General features: G+C 42.2%; 1 protein-coding gene across 3 annotated transcripts in view; it reads left to right on the top strand.

Annotated features, from left to right (window-relative positions):
* Positions 1-13,754, top strand: part of NARS2 (asparaginyl-tRNA synthetase 2, mitochondrial) — a 107,937-nt gene that overhangs the window by 14,868 nt on the left and 79,315 nt on the right. For all 3 annotated transcript variants that reach the window (XM_033949023.1, XM_033949022.1, XM_033949025.1), the window contains exons 3-4: positions 4,638-4,758; positions 5,298-5,438. In XM_033949023.1, the coding sequence (XP_033804914.1) occupies positions 4,638-4,758; positions 5,298-5,438 (262 nt within the window). The remainder of the gene's footprint in view (positions 1-4,637; positions 4,759-5,297; positions 5,439-13,754) is intronic.

Raw genomic sequence — 13,754 nt, 5'->3', positions numbered from 1 at the left:
TGGCCTATTCTGCCCGCAATAGTTTTGCTAATGTTAAATGCCTTAGCCTTGAAACTGTTAAGATACTGGTGTACTCCAGTGTCTTTGGATGTGTTGGTTTCATAGCAGGTATCATGCAGTCTTCTCCAGCAGCAGGATATAATTACAAGAACTTTGCTCAGCAGAGTGGCATGCAATCCTGCTAATTATAAAGAAGGCAATTTTATAGGCGGATGCTTAGGTTAAGTGAGCTGGAAGGCACCTGTTTTATAAAGACACCTATGTGTCATTACTAAATGCTAGTGTAGGTCTTGCAGAGATCACACCTACTTTACCAGCACAGGCATTATATTTGTTCAAGAGCAGGTGCAAATGTTTTTCTGTAGGTAATTGAAGTACCATATGCATGTAAATTAAGATATTTTATAATCTATGTGCATGCTTCATGGCTCCTTACAATAAAAGTATGTTTTTTAATTTTTTTAAAAAATTTATTGGATTTATATACCGTGTCATCTCCCCAAAAGGAGCTCGACTCTATTCTCATAAAAATCGATAATCAGAGTGAAAGTAGTTAGATTAGAGAGAAAATAACTTATTAATGAAGACCCTCATCTGACATCCTACAGAGAATATAACTAATTTTCCTTAGAACAATTTTCTAAGAATTGTTGAAATAACAGCGTTTTCATAGGTTTACAGAAAATCTGGAAGGAATGTTCCAACACAAATCTCCTTGTCGTACCAGCACTAAAATCAATCAACACGTTGAGATCTAACAATTTCGCTGTCACTGCACCTTCTCTTTGGAATTTGCTGCCTAATCATTTACGTATCGAATCCGTATTAAATCAATTTAAATCAAAATTAAAAAACATTCTTGTTCCAGGATGCTTTTAGACAATAACTGTCCTTTTAAGAACCAAAACAAGCTTTATAGCTTTTTACCCTTACCTATTGTTTTTCCCCTTTTACTGTGCTCTTTTCCTCAAAGATTGTAGTTCTTGCCCTTCTTCCCCTACTGTGTGAAGTTAGTCCATATATTTTGTTATGTGTTTTATTAACCCATCTTGGTTTTGTTTAGTACTTCTAATTTTAATTTGGTTTTATGTAATTTTTTACATTGTACACCGCCTAGAAATTTGATTAAGCGGTATAAAATTTTTTTAATAAACTTGAAACTTGATTGTAAAAGTATACAAGAAAGATACTATTACTACTATTTATTATTTCTATAACGCTGAAAGGCATAAGCAGGGTTGTACATTTTAACATACGATAGACAGACCCTGTTCAGAAGAGCTTACAATCAAATTTAGACAGGACATTTCAGAGTTGGGGAGATTGTAGTGGGTCTAGGTATCTGACAGCAGTGAGTGGGACTTAAGAGTTGAAAGCAATTTCAAAAAAGTGGGCCTTTAGCTTGGATTTGAACACTGCCAGGGATGGAGCATGACGTGTTGATTCAGGCAGCCTGCTCCAGGCATACGGCACCGCAAGAAAGATCAAGTAATATTACCAATAGGTTTTATTCCTTTTAAAGATGGAAAGGACGATTTCTGAAAGTTTCTTGAATCAGAAGATCTCTGATTATTCTGAGATAGAGGAATCAAAGGCGTAAATAGTCCATGTATGATTTTAAAAAAACATAGAAGTGCATTTAAACTGTACTCTAAGATAGACAGGGAGCCAATGAAGTATGTGTCTGCATGCCTGGTGCTATAGGAGCCATTTTACACACACTTTTGTTTTACACAAGCATAAACATTCTCAAAACCTAAGTGAACAAGAAGCCTGCAGGCCCTTCTCACATTGCCTGTTCTTTTAGTTAAAGTATTCCCATGTTGGTCAAACACCCAGTTAGGGCCAGATTCTGTAAATGGCACCTAGAAAAAAATGTCTACCATGCATCAATCAAATCTAGGTGGCAGCGGCGAAAAGGGCGAACAGAATTCTAGGAATGATAAAAAAGGGGATCACGAACAGATTGGAGAAGGTTATCATGACGCTGTACCGGGCCATGGTGCGCCCTTACCTGGAGTATTGCGTCCAGCACTGGTCGCCGTACATGAAGAAGGACACAGTACTTCTCGAAAGGGTCCAGAGAAGAGCGACTAAGATGGTTAAGGGGTTGGAGGAGCTGCCGTACAGTGAAAGATTAGAGAAACTGGGCCTCTTCTCCCTCGAACCGAGGAGACTGAGAGGGGACATGATCGAAACATTCAAGGTACTGAAGGGAATAGACTTAGTAGATAAGGACAGGTTGTTCACCCTCTCTAAGGTAGGGAGAATGAGAGGGCACTCTCTAAAATTGAAAGGAGATAGATTCCATACGAGCATAAGGAAGTTCTTCTTCACCCAGAGAGTGGTAGAAAACTGGAACGCTCTTCCGGAGTCTGTCATAGGAGAAAACACCCTCCAGAGATTCAAGACAAAGTTAGACAAGTTCCTTCTGAATCAGAGCGTACTCAGGTAGGGCTAGTCTCAGTTAGGGCGCTGGTCTTTGATCAGAAGGCCGCCGTGTGAGTGGACTGCTGGGCACCATGGACCACTGGTCTGACCCAGCAGCGACAGTTCTTTTGTTCTTAGGTGCTATTTATAGAATTGTTCTTAGGTGCCGTCGACTCATGCTTGAGAACAAGCAACTTGATGAATTGAGGATCTAAAAAGAAATCGGTTTTCTGCTAGTCTGGAAAAGTCTTCCAGCATCATCCCCATGGTTGTTTTCAACGTGTCCAGCCATCTGATTGCAGGTCGCCCTCTTTTCCTAGTTCCTTCGATCTTCCCAAACATGATGACCTTTTCCAGTGATGTCTCTCTTCTGATGGTGTGACCAAAATAAGACAGTTGTAACTTCATCATTTGGGCTTCGAGTGACAAAGCCGGTTTTATCTCTTCCAGAATTGATTTGTTAGTTCTTTTGGCAATCCACGGCACACCCAAAATCCTTCTCCAGCACCAAAGCTCAAATAAGTCAATCTTCTTTCTGTCTTGTTTCTGTAGTGTCCAGCTTTCACATCCATAACTGACCACTGAGGAAATGAGTGCATGGACAAGTCTGATCTTCGTTTGGAGTGTTACCTCCTTGCCTTTGAATCCTTTGTCAAGAGCCTTCATTGAAGAGTGACCAAGTGCTATTCTACAGAGTATTTCCTCCCTTCTAGTTGCTTCTTTATTTATGAAAGAGCCCAGGAGATAGAATAGAAGTTGTTAAGGATTTCAATCGCCTTCAAGCTCAAAATCTTCATCATTTTCCATGTTCATGATCTTCGTTATGTTCATTTCTAATCCCATGTCATGACTTTCGGCTTTGACTTTTCTCAGTAGATTCTGCATGTCTTCTTCGCTGTTAGTGATGAGCGTTGTATCATCTGCATAGTGCAGGTTGTTTATATTTCGGCCACTAACTTTGAAACTGACATGGTCTTCTTCCAAATTTGCTTTTCTGAAGATGGTTTTACCATACAGGTTGAACAGATAAGGTGACAAGATGCATGTTTTACTGGAAACCAATCAGTGTTGCCGTATTCAGTTCTCACTGTAGCTTCTTGATTTTCATATAGGATCTTTATCAGCTGAGTTATGTGTTTGGGTGTTCCCATTTGCACTAGAGTTCTCCATAGTTTATTGTGATCCACACAGTCAAAAGCTTTGCTGTAGTCGACGAAGCAAAGGTATAAGGGCTTTTGGTGGTATTTGCTCTTCTCCAATATCCATCTAACATTGGCAATAAGAATCTCACTTAGCAGTGCCTAAATTCGAGTACAATGTAGGTGTTTGTAATGTAAGCCTGGGCTTTTCTGGCCTACAATACAGGTGCCTGCTGACGCGTAACTTGAACCACGCCTATACTCCATTTTTCAGTTAGGTATGGCTAGGCGCCTGGCTTTAGACATCACCTAGTGATGTCTAACTGAAATTTGCGCGATACTTTAATGGTTTTATTTTTGAGTTTTAATGACGTTTTCAACTAAAACGCCAACCAAACTCAATTTTAAAAAATTAAGTTTCACACAATTATCAGCTAGGTGTTGCTAGGCGCTGCCAATCTAGGTCTCTAGCCACACCTAACTTGGGTGCCATATATAGAATCTGGCCCTCAATGATCAAGCGGGTGGCTGAGAGAGGGGGGGGAGGCCCAGCAGAAACTCAGGTGGTTTTCTCATTAAAAATAGTTTTGATCTGCTTCTGCAAGTTTGACATACTTTGAAGCGTGACAGGGTACGTTAGGGTCATCGCAGGTTAATGCTGTAACGTTTCTTGCTGCACCTAGGTGTACATGTTGCACAAACTATCTTTGTCAAATGGATTTTGGGGGGGGGGAGTGTGTGGTGCAGTGGTTAGAGCTACAGCCCTGGCACCCTGAAGTTGCGGATTCGAATCCCGCACTGCTCCTTGTGACCCTGGGCAAGTCACTTAATCCCCATTTCCCCAGGTACATTAGATAGAGTGGGAGCTTGAGGGAAAAATGCTTGAGTACATGAATAATTTGTAATCCGCATAGAATTGTAGGATATAAGGAATATAAATTATAGAATGGAAATGGATGCTGTTGCTGTTCAAAGAATTTCCATTTCTATGCGTCTCGAGTGAATTCCAGACAATTTGGAGGCACATTTTGACAGGACAGTAATCCTTTGTTAATAATTTTGTTTCAGGGATCTGGGTTTTGGCAGCTCGGTGGAAGTCCAGGGAAAGCTGGTGAAGAGCCACAACAGGAAGCAAAATGTGGAGCTGCAAGCTGAAGATATTAACATTGTGGGCCCTTGCGACCCCATGGTATGTTAACCTACTACTTACCTTTGGTAGCTGGGAGAAATTTCTGGGCAGCAGACTTCTGATATGAGCTGTTTGGCACAACACCTGCAGTTCAATTTTCACGTGACTGCTTCTGCTAGAACCATTTCAGAAAGTGAGATTGCCTTAATACTGGCAAAAAGGCCTTTATTTCATTGCCCTGGGAACTAATAACTGTTAAAAGCAATCATTCAGATTGTTTAGACACTGTGTAAAATACCCTATATACTCGAATATAAATCAATCCGAATATAAATCAATCCAAATATAAACCGAGGGCATGAAGCTAGACCTAGAGTATAAAATTTAGTTTTTTTTAACTAACTATGGTGTTTAGTCTGCTGTTGTCACCAGAGTGGCATGGTATAAAAACTTCATTTATGTTTTTTGATTTGTTATGTTTATTATGAATTCTTTTTGTACATTGCCTAGAATCTAAGATAGAGAGGTATATAAGCTATGTAATATTGCCCACCAGATCTCCCGATTTCAAGCATTTGATATATTTTTTATAATCGCAGGCTTTTCCTTTTAAATTAAAAGCGAGACATGCCATGGACTACACAAGGCAGTTCCCTCATTTGCGATGCAGGACCAACACATTCAGCTCTCTGTTGAGGATACGCAGCAAAGCCACTGCGGCTATCCACTCGTATTTCCAGGTAGCGCACTTTGTATTTTTACATCTGCATGCATCAGCTGCGCATTACTGTTTTGAAGGCTTGACACATTTGAAGGTAAGGGAAGCTTGAACTTCATGTGTGAGGAAATGGGGATTTGTTGTGGACACCTAAGAAAAATGGTTTCATGGTTATAGCTGTACTAGAAGATACGTCATGCAGTTGAGTTTTGCATAGACCAAGGGTTGGCAACCTGAGACATTTTTTCCTAAATGTCTGACCCAAAATTTACAAAGAGCTGCAATGGGTAGAGAAGGGGATTTGAGATATTCCAGGTTTCTCGCTCTCTTCCATCCCCAAGGTCTCGCTTCTCTCCCCTCCAACCCCTCGCAGGTCTCTGCACCTCTCATCCCTCCCCACAAATCATTGCCAAGGCTCTCTCCTCTTTCCAGGCCCTGACTCTTTGATCTCCCTCCCAACCCCACGATTCCTCCTCTCCCCAAGGGCCTACTTAGGGACCAGGTCCAGCAGGGGGGATCTTTGGAGCAGGAGCATAGCTCTCTTGTGACACAATGCCACCGCCATCTTCCACCACAATTTATACCCCCACCCCATCCCCGCTGGATCTACCAAGGTACCTGGTGGTCTAGCAAGGGTGTTTGTGGCAGGAGCGTGGCCCTATTGCTCCTGCCTCCTTGCAGCTACTTTCTAAAATGGTTGGCATGACCTTTTGCAGCTGCTTGCAGCATTTCCTGTAGTACCATGAGCAGCCATTAATGGTCGTAGTAGCCATTTTAGAAGGCAGCTACGAGGAGGCAGGAGCAAGAGGGCCACCAAGCTCCTGCCAAAAAGATCAATGCTGGACCACCAGATACTTGAGCACAGCCACATGGGAAAAGAGCCACAGATTACCAACCCCTGGCATAGACCTTGGTGGAGGAAATTAGTTCATGAGAGATCTGTGAGGATCTGGTTACATTTGTCTAAATGGCAGATAGTTTTGGCTTTATGCTTTGAAAGGAAAAAATGGTTTTTGATGGTAGTATATATAGAGAGAGATTTATTAAGATTTATTTACCACCTTTATGAAGAAATTCACCCAAGGCAGTGGATGTACACAATTAAAATAACAGTACACATTATAGCATAGTATGTCAACACAGTGCACATTGAAACTTCTTAATAGACATCAAAAGGGACATTCGAATGTGGTACATACGGGTAAATAAGGATGATAAATTTGAGGTAAAATTGTACCTGCAGTCAGCAAAAGTGCATTCAACTGAACCTAGCTAGAGCAAAGGTTCCCAAAGCACGGTAAGCATACCCCAAGAGGTACATGATTCCACATGTCTCCCACCCTCTTTGTGCCACTGCTGCCACTATTACATATTTCCTGTTTTCCTTTTGCCAGCTGCCGCTGTCATCTTTTCTCTCACCTAGCCCCCCAAACTAGCATTAGCAGCTCACTGTGTGCTTTTAACTTCCTCACACAGCTGCTGGTAGCGTTAGTTTAGCGATTCCATCTGACAGCTTTGGGGCCTTTGCTTGACTACTTCCAAGGAAAGAGAAAGTAGCATCATCAGAGGCAGCCTGTCCTAGCAAAGGCCCCGAAGCTGCCCAGCGGAATCACTAAACTAACACTACCTTCAGCTGTGTGGGGAAGTTAAAAGTACACAATGAGCTGCTGCTGGGGGGAGGAGAGGTGCTGCTGGACAAGAGAAAGGGAAGATGAGGTGTTGCTGGACCAGGGGGGGAGGAAAAAGGAGAGGAGGAGTTGCTGGATCTGGGGGGGGGGGAGAGAAATGGAAGGGAGAGTAAGGATTGCTGGACCTGGAGGGAGGGGAAATGAAGGAAGGTGTTGCTACATCTGAGGGGAGGGGAAGGGAAGAGAAGGAAGGTGCTGCTGGACCTGGAGGGGAGAGGAGGGGAAGAGAAAGAAGGTGCTGCTGGACTTGGAGGAGAGAGGAAGGGAAGAGAAAGAAAGTGCCTACCTTGGGGGAGGGGAAGGGAAAGATGATGCTAGACCTGGGGGTAGGGGAAGGAAAGGGCAAGTGCTGCTAGACCTGCGAGGGGAAGGAAAGGGAAGGGAATGGTACTGTTGGACCTGGGGAGGGGAAGGAAAAGGTGCTGCTAGACCTGGAAGGTGGGGAAGGGAAGGGCAAGGTGCTGCTAGAACTGGGGAGGAGGGGAAGGTAAGAGTCAGGTGCTGCTAAACCTGAGGGGAAAGGAAGTGAAAGGTACTGCTGGATCTGGAAGGAAGGGAAGAGAGAGGTGCTGCTGGACCTAGGGGGAAGAGGGAAGGGAGAGGTGCTACTGAACTTGGAGCAGAGGAGAGAGAAGGAGAGGTGCTGCTGGGCTCGGGGAGGGTAGTGGAAAAGGAGAGAGAGAGAGAGAGACTGGATCTGGGGAAGAGGGGGTTCACTGGATTCAGGGAGGTAGAGATGTGGACCGCAAGGGGAGAGCAAGGAATTGAGAGGTAGACATGCAAGCCACAGTGTAGGAGGTGTGGGCAGAAAAGAACAGGAGAGATTCTAGGTATGGAGGGAAGATAGGAAAAGAGACACAGGGTTGAATGCTGGATGGAGAGGGGATAGGGACACAGAAAGGCAATACTGATTGCAGGGGTACAAAGAAATAAGGAATTGGAGGGTAGATGCTGGAGAGAATAGATAAAAATGCAGTGGGAAGATGGAAGGTGGCAACATAAAATGCAGATCTTAAATAAACATAAACATGTAAAGAGATGTCAAATGGATAGGACACCCTGCAAAGATAGAAGAAAAAAAAAAGAGAAAAACCAAAAAGCCACTGCGACCAAAGCAAATGAAAAGTATCTATACCCTTCTATCCCCTTTTCCTTCAGGAAATCATCCAATCCCTTCTTAAACCCCGATACCGTACTCTGTCCTATCACACCCTCTGGAAGCGCATTCCACCACCCTTTGAGTGAAGAAGAACGTCCTAGCATTGGTTCTGAATCTGTCCCCTCTTAATTTTTCCGAATGCCCTCTCGTTCTCATAGTTTTTGAAAATTTGAAGAATCTGTTCCTCTCCACTTTATCTATGCCCTTCATGATCTTGTAAGTCTCTATCATGTCCCCTCTAAGTCTCTGCCTTTCCAGGGAAAAGAGCCCCAGTTTCTCTAATCTTTCAGCATATGAAAGGTTCTCCATAACTTTTATTAATCGCGTCGCTCTTTTCTGAATCCTCTCGAGTAACGCCATATCCTTCTTAAGGTATGGCGACCAATACTGGACGCAGTACTCCAGATGTGGGCGCACCATCGCCCGATACAACGGCAGGATAACTTCTTTCGTTCTTGCTGTAATACCTTTCTTGATAATACCTAGTATTCTATTCGCCTTTTTAGAGGCCGCTGCGCATTGTGCCGATGGCTTCATTGTCTTGTTCACCATTACCCCCCAAGTCCTTTCTATGGTACTTTCACCCATTACCAGCCCTCCCATTGTATAGCTGTACTTCAGGTTTCTGTTTCCTACATGCAAGACTTTACATTTCTCTACATTAAACTTCATCTGCCATCTTGTCGCCCACTCTTCTAATTTGTTTAGGTCCCTTTGTAAATCCTCACAGTCCTCTTTAGTCCCAACTCCACTAAATAGTTTGGTGTCATCTGCGAATTTTATTACTTCGCACTTCGTCCCTATTTCTAGATCATTTATAAATACATTGAACAGCAGCGGTCCGAGTACCGACCCCTGCGGAACACCGCTCGTGACCCTCCTCCAGTCAGAGTAGTGACCCTTCACTCCTACCCTTTGCTTCCTACCCTCCAACCAATTTTTGATCCATCTATGTACGTCTCCTTCCACCCCATGGTACTTCAGTTTCTGAAGTAGGCGTTCATGGGGTACCTTGTCAAAGGCTTTTTGGAAATTGAAGTATACGATGTCTATGGGGTCCCCTTTGTCCATTCGTTTGTTAATTCCTTCGAAGAAGTACAATAAGTTCATTAGGCACGATCTTCCTTTGCAGAATCCATGTTGGTTTGTTTCCATCAGTTTATTCCTTTCTAGATGCTCATCGATGCTGTCTTTTATCAGCATTTCCGCCATCTTCCCCATCTGAATTTATTAATTGGAATGTTTCAGTGTAGAAATCTTGCAGCGGTCCCATTGTTCTTTTTTCTCATTAGGTGTTGTATTTTAGTGTTTTAGGACCTGATGTAATATTTTTGGTGCATTTTTTTTCACACATAAGGTTGTTGCTCTTTGAGTCATTGGAGTTGGTTCCAACTCTTAGTTTGTTATAATATCAGACAGGGCTTTAGACATTTTGCAGTAACTGATATGTACTGAGGTGTAAGAAGAAAGAGCCTGTTAATCTTGTAACTCCCGATCTCATGAGACAGCAAAATGATGAACACAGAAGATTTAGAATCAGAAAATAATATCAAATATTGAACTAGGCCAGTTACTGGGCAGACTTGCACGGTCTGTGTCTGTGTATGGCCGTTTGGTGGAGGATGGGCAGGGGAGGGCTTCAATGGCTGGGAGGGTGTAGATGGGCTGGAGTAAGTCTTAACAGAGATTTCGGCAGTTGGAACCCAAGCACAGTACCGGGTAAAGCTTTGGATTCTTGCCCAGAAATAGCTAAGAAGAAAAAATTAATTAAATTTAATTTAAAAAAAATAAATTTAAATTGAATCAGGTTGGGCAGACTGGATGGACCATTCGGGTCTTTATCTGCCGTCATCTACTATGTTACTATGTAACTCTCTGAGAAAGAGAAAAGAGCAGAGTGGCTAAGGGTAGGTGGGATGTGTGTGAGAAAACTTGCCCAAAGTGATTAATCAGATTTAGTGTTTCATTTTCCCAGAGGAAAGATGAAACTGTATTGGTTACTAATGGCAACTTTTGTGGAGATCTTCCTTTTTTCCTGTTCTTATAAATAGGCCCTTTCTAACCCCTCTTCTACTAAACTGCGCTAGCAGTTTTAGCGCGGAGAACTGCGCTGAATGGCCCGCGCTGCTCCCGATACTCTTAGGAACTCAATGAGCATCGGGAACAGCACGGGCCATTCAGCGTGGCTTCCCACGCTAAAACCATTAATGCGGTTTAGTAGAAGAGGGGGTAAGTGTCATTCTTCATTTTCACTTAGTTTGTAAGAATGACACACCACCAGGGCCAGCATACGTGAGACTGAAATGTAAAAGATCGTGCAGCGTATGCCTTGATTTGTATGCTAGTTCCAGTGACCTGTACAGTCAAACCTTGGTTTGCGAGCATAATTTGTTCCAGAGGCATGCTTGTAATCCAAAGCACTCGTATATCAAAGTGAATTTCCCCATAGGAAATAATGGAAACTCCAACGATTCGTTCCACAACCCAAAAACTTTAATACAAAATACTATATGTATTTGTATTGCAAGACCTCACTCGTTTAGAACAGTCACTATACTCCCGCAGCGTCAAAGAGAAGAACCATCGGCTCAGTTGTGATGATGTGACGCGTGTATACTGTATGTACTCGTATTGCAAGACTGCTTGTTTAGAACAGTCACTACACTCTTGCAGCGTCAGCGAGAGAAGAACCATCGGCTCAGCTGTGATGATGTGACGTGTGTATACTGTATATACTCGGATTTCAAGACTTTGCTCATTTAGAACAGTCACTACACTCCTGCAGCATCAGAGACAGAAGAATCATCAGCTCAGTTGCGATGTGTGTATACTGTATATACTTGTATTGCAAGACATTGCTTGTATATCAAGTTAAAATTTAATAAAATGTTTTGCTTGTCTTGCAAAACACTTGCAAACCAAGTCGCTTGCAATCCAAGGTTTTACTGGATTTGTTATGTATGTTGACTAGTTAGTTACTGTTTAACAATGAAATGTCCACTTCAAAATCTCTGCTGCTCAGAGCTCGGGGGTACTCAGCTGAAAATTTTTTGATCTAGGGAGGTACTTGGCTTGAAGAAGTTGGGAAACACTTGGGTTTTTAAAAAATGTATGCAGTACTAATCCACTGGTTTTATTCTGAAACGTCAGTACTGCATCCTGGCCACTTGATGGTGCCGTTTTCATAGAGAGAATTGTATAATTCCCTAAATTTTTGTTTTATTTATTCAATTTTTTTTTTCCATCCTCCCAAAAGAGTCCAGAATGGGTTACAAATCAACATATACGATATGAGTCAGTAGATGGATAAACACATAGTTTTACACAAGGTTAAATTGGTTTGCAGAATTGAACATCCTTACAAGAATGTGTCTAAAACATCTAAATCCACATTTGGAGACATATAAAAAGATACGCTTTTATCCTCAATTTTATCATTTATTAGGTCGTTGGAAGGGATGTTGGGATTTGGTTCCACCTTTTAAGCATAAAATAAGAATAAGCTTGCTTCCGGGCACTTTCTAAATGGAGAGAGCATCCAGAAGGTATACATAGGCATCTTTCTCTTTGCGATCAATGGGATCATATCTTTATTTTTTTTCATTCAAAATGAAGTTGTAAAGAATTATACAAAGGGGGTTGAGAGTGTCTGTTTCCCTCTGTCTCTGGGGGCGGGGGTGAGGGTATTCTCAGATTCCCAACTCACTGTCTCATCAAATCTCTTCCATTTTGAAATCGAGCTTCATGGTCCTTAACCATCTTATTACTGCAGGCTGGGGGAGGGAAGGAGTGTGGATGGAGCAGGATGGGGCTCGAGGGACATTATTTTTAAAAAATTAAGCGGATCCTGGCCTGATATTCAGCCAGGGCTGCAAAAGCTTTGACACTCAGTCCGCCAATGTTCATTTAGCCCCCAATATCCAGCTCTAGTGCCCAGATATGGCCCTCCACTGAATAATGAGGGCTAATTTAGCCAGTGACAGCGTTTAAAAAAAAAGTTGACCATTGCAGGCTAAATATTGGGGGTGATTTGCATCATAAAAAAAAGGCAATTTTTAGCAAATCTAAATAAATGATATTTTTTGAAAATTTGATAAATTAGATGAAATTTGGCATGGGGGAAAAAAAACAATGAAAAGAAATATTGAGTTTGAAAATGAGCCAGATCAGATCAGGGAATATAGTTTGCTTAAAAGTGTGCTTAAAAGTTTACTGGGGCAAAGAAAGAAGTACCCCTCCCCCAAACAAAAAACTTGGCCCATTGCATTTCCATGGGAGAAGCAGTTCAGCTAGAGAATGACACAGGGACAAATTTTTCCCCGTCCTGTCTAGTTCTTTTCCTGTCCCTGCCCCATTCCTGCAAGTTCCGTCCTCATTTGCACAAGCCTCAAACACGTTAAAATCATAAGTGTTTGAGGCTTGTGCGGTTAAGGCAGAGCTTACAGGAATGGGGCAGGGACAGGACAGGGAAATTGTAGAGCATTGCGTATGCTTTTCAGCGCTATAGAAATAATAAATAGAAGTAGTAGTAAATTGAGTTCCTATGGGGACAAATTTATCCCCGTGTCATTCTCTAAATTCAGCTTCTGCAGTATAGAAACTTAAGTTAAAATGGAACATAACAGTAAGAGCAGTGATTCCCAACCCTGTCCTGGAGGAACACCAGGCCAATCGGGTTTTCAGGCTAGCCCTAATGAATATGCATGAAGCAAATTTGCATGCCTATCACTTCCATCATATGCAAATCTCTCTCATGCATATTCATTAGGGCTAGCCTGAAAACCCGATTGGCCTGGTGTTCCTCCAGGACAGGGTTGGGAATCACTGAGTAAGAGAATCGCTGCTTTCAAAATGTCTTCCTTATTCTCTGGTCTCCCCATCCTCCAAAATGAACTCATGGCAATTATCCATCCCCTAAAACTATGCCACTCTAACTTCTCCTACCTTCCACCATCCTAATGATACCCTACCCCCAAATTTGTCTGCTGCAGAAAGCCATCTACAGTATTTAAAAATAGTGCAATACCTGTAATATCTTGAAAGTGGCTATTGGGCTGATAAGGAGTTGGAAATAAATGGATCACAACCAGCGCAGTATGGCAAACACTCATTTATCAACTGCCTGTTTAATTAGGGTTATAAATTTATAATATTTTTTTTAAAAACATATAAATAAAATACATTAGATTTAAAAATAAAAACCCTTATAAATAATTTTTACTAAGAATGGAACAACTAAGGGCCAGTTTTACAAAGCCACGCTAGCGGCTGCAGCGCGGTAACGGCCCCGAAGCCCATAGAGATTTAAAGGGCTTCGGGGCTGTTGCCGCATGGCTTTGTAAAACAGGCCCTAAGTTGTCCAATATTGACAACAAATTCAAGTCATCATACTCAGGCTAACTGCATGAAGAGCAGCGTTTGAAGTGACTGTGGAGCACAATTTGTCTTTGAAATTGTTACTCTTATCCAAACCATACCGTTCTTTGATCAC

Source organism: Geotrypetes seraphini, chromosome 6 (genome assembly GCF_902459505.1).
Source record: "Geotrypetes seraphini chromosome 6, aGeoSer1.1, whole genome shotgun sequence".
Classification (NCBI taxonomy): Eukaryota; Metazoa; Chordata; class Amphibia; order Gymnophiona; family Dermophiidae; genus Geotrypetes; species Geotrypetes seraphini.
This window is presented reverse-complemented; position numbering and strand designations above follow the sequence as displayed.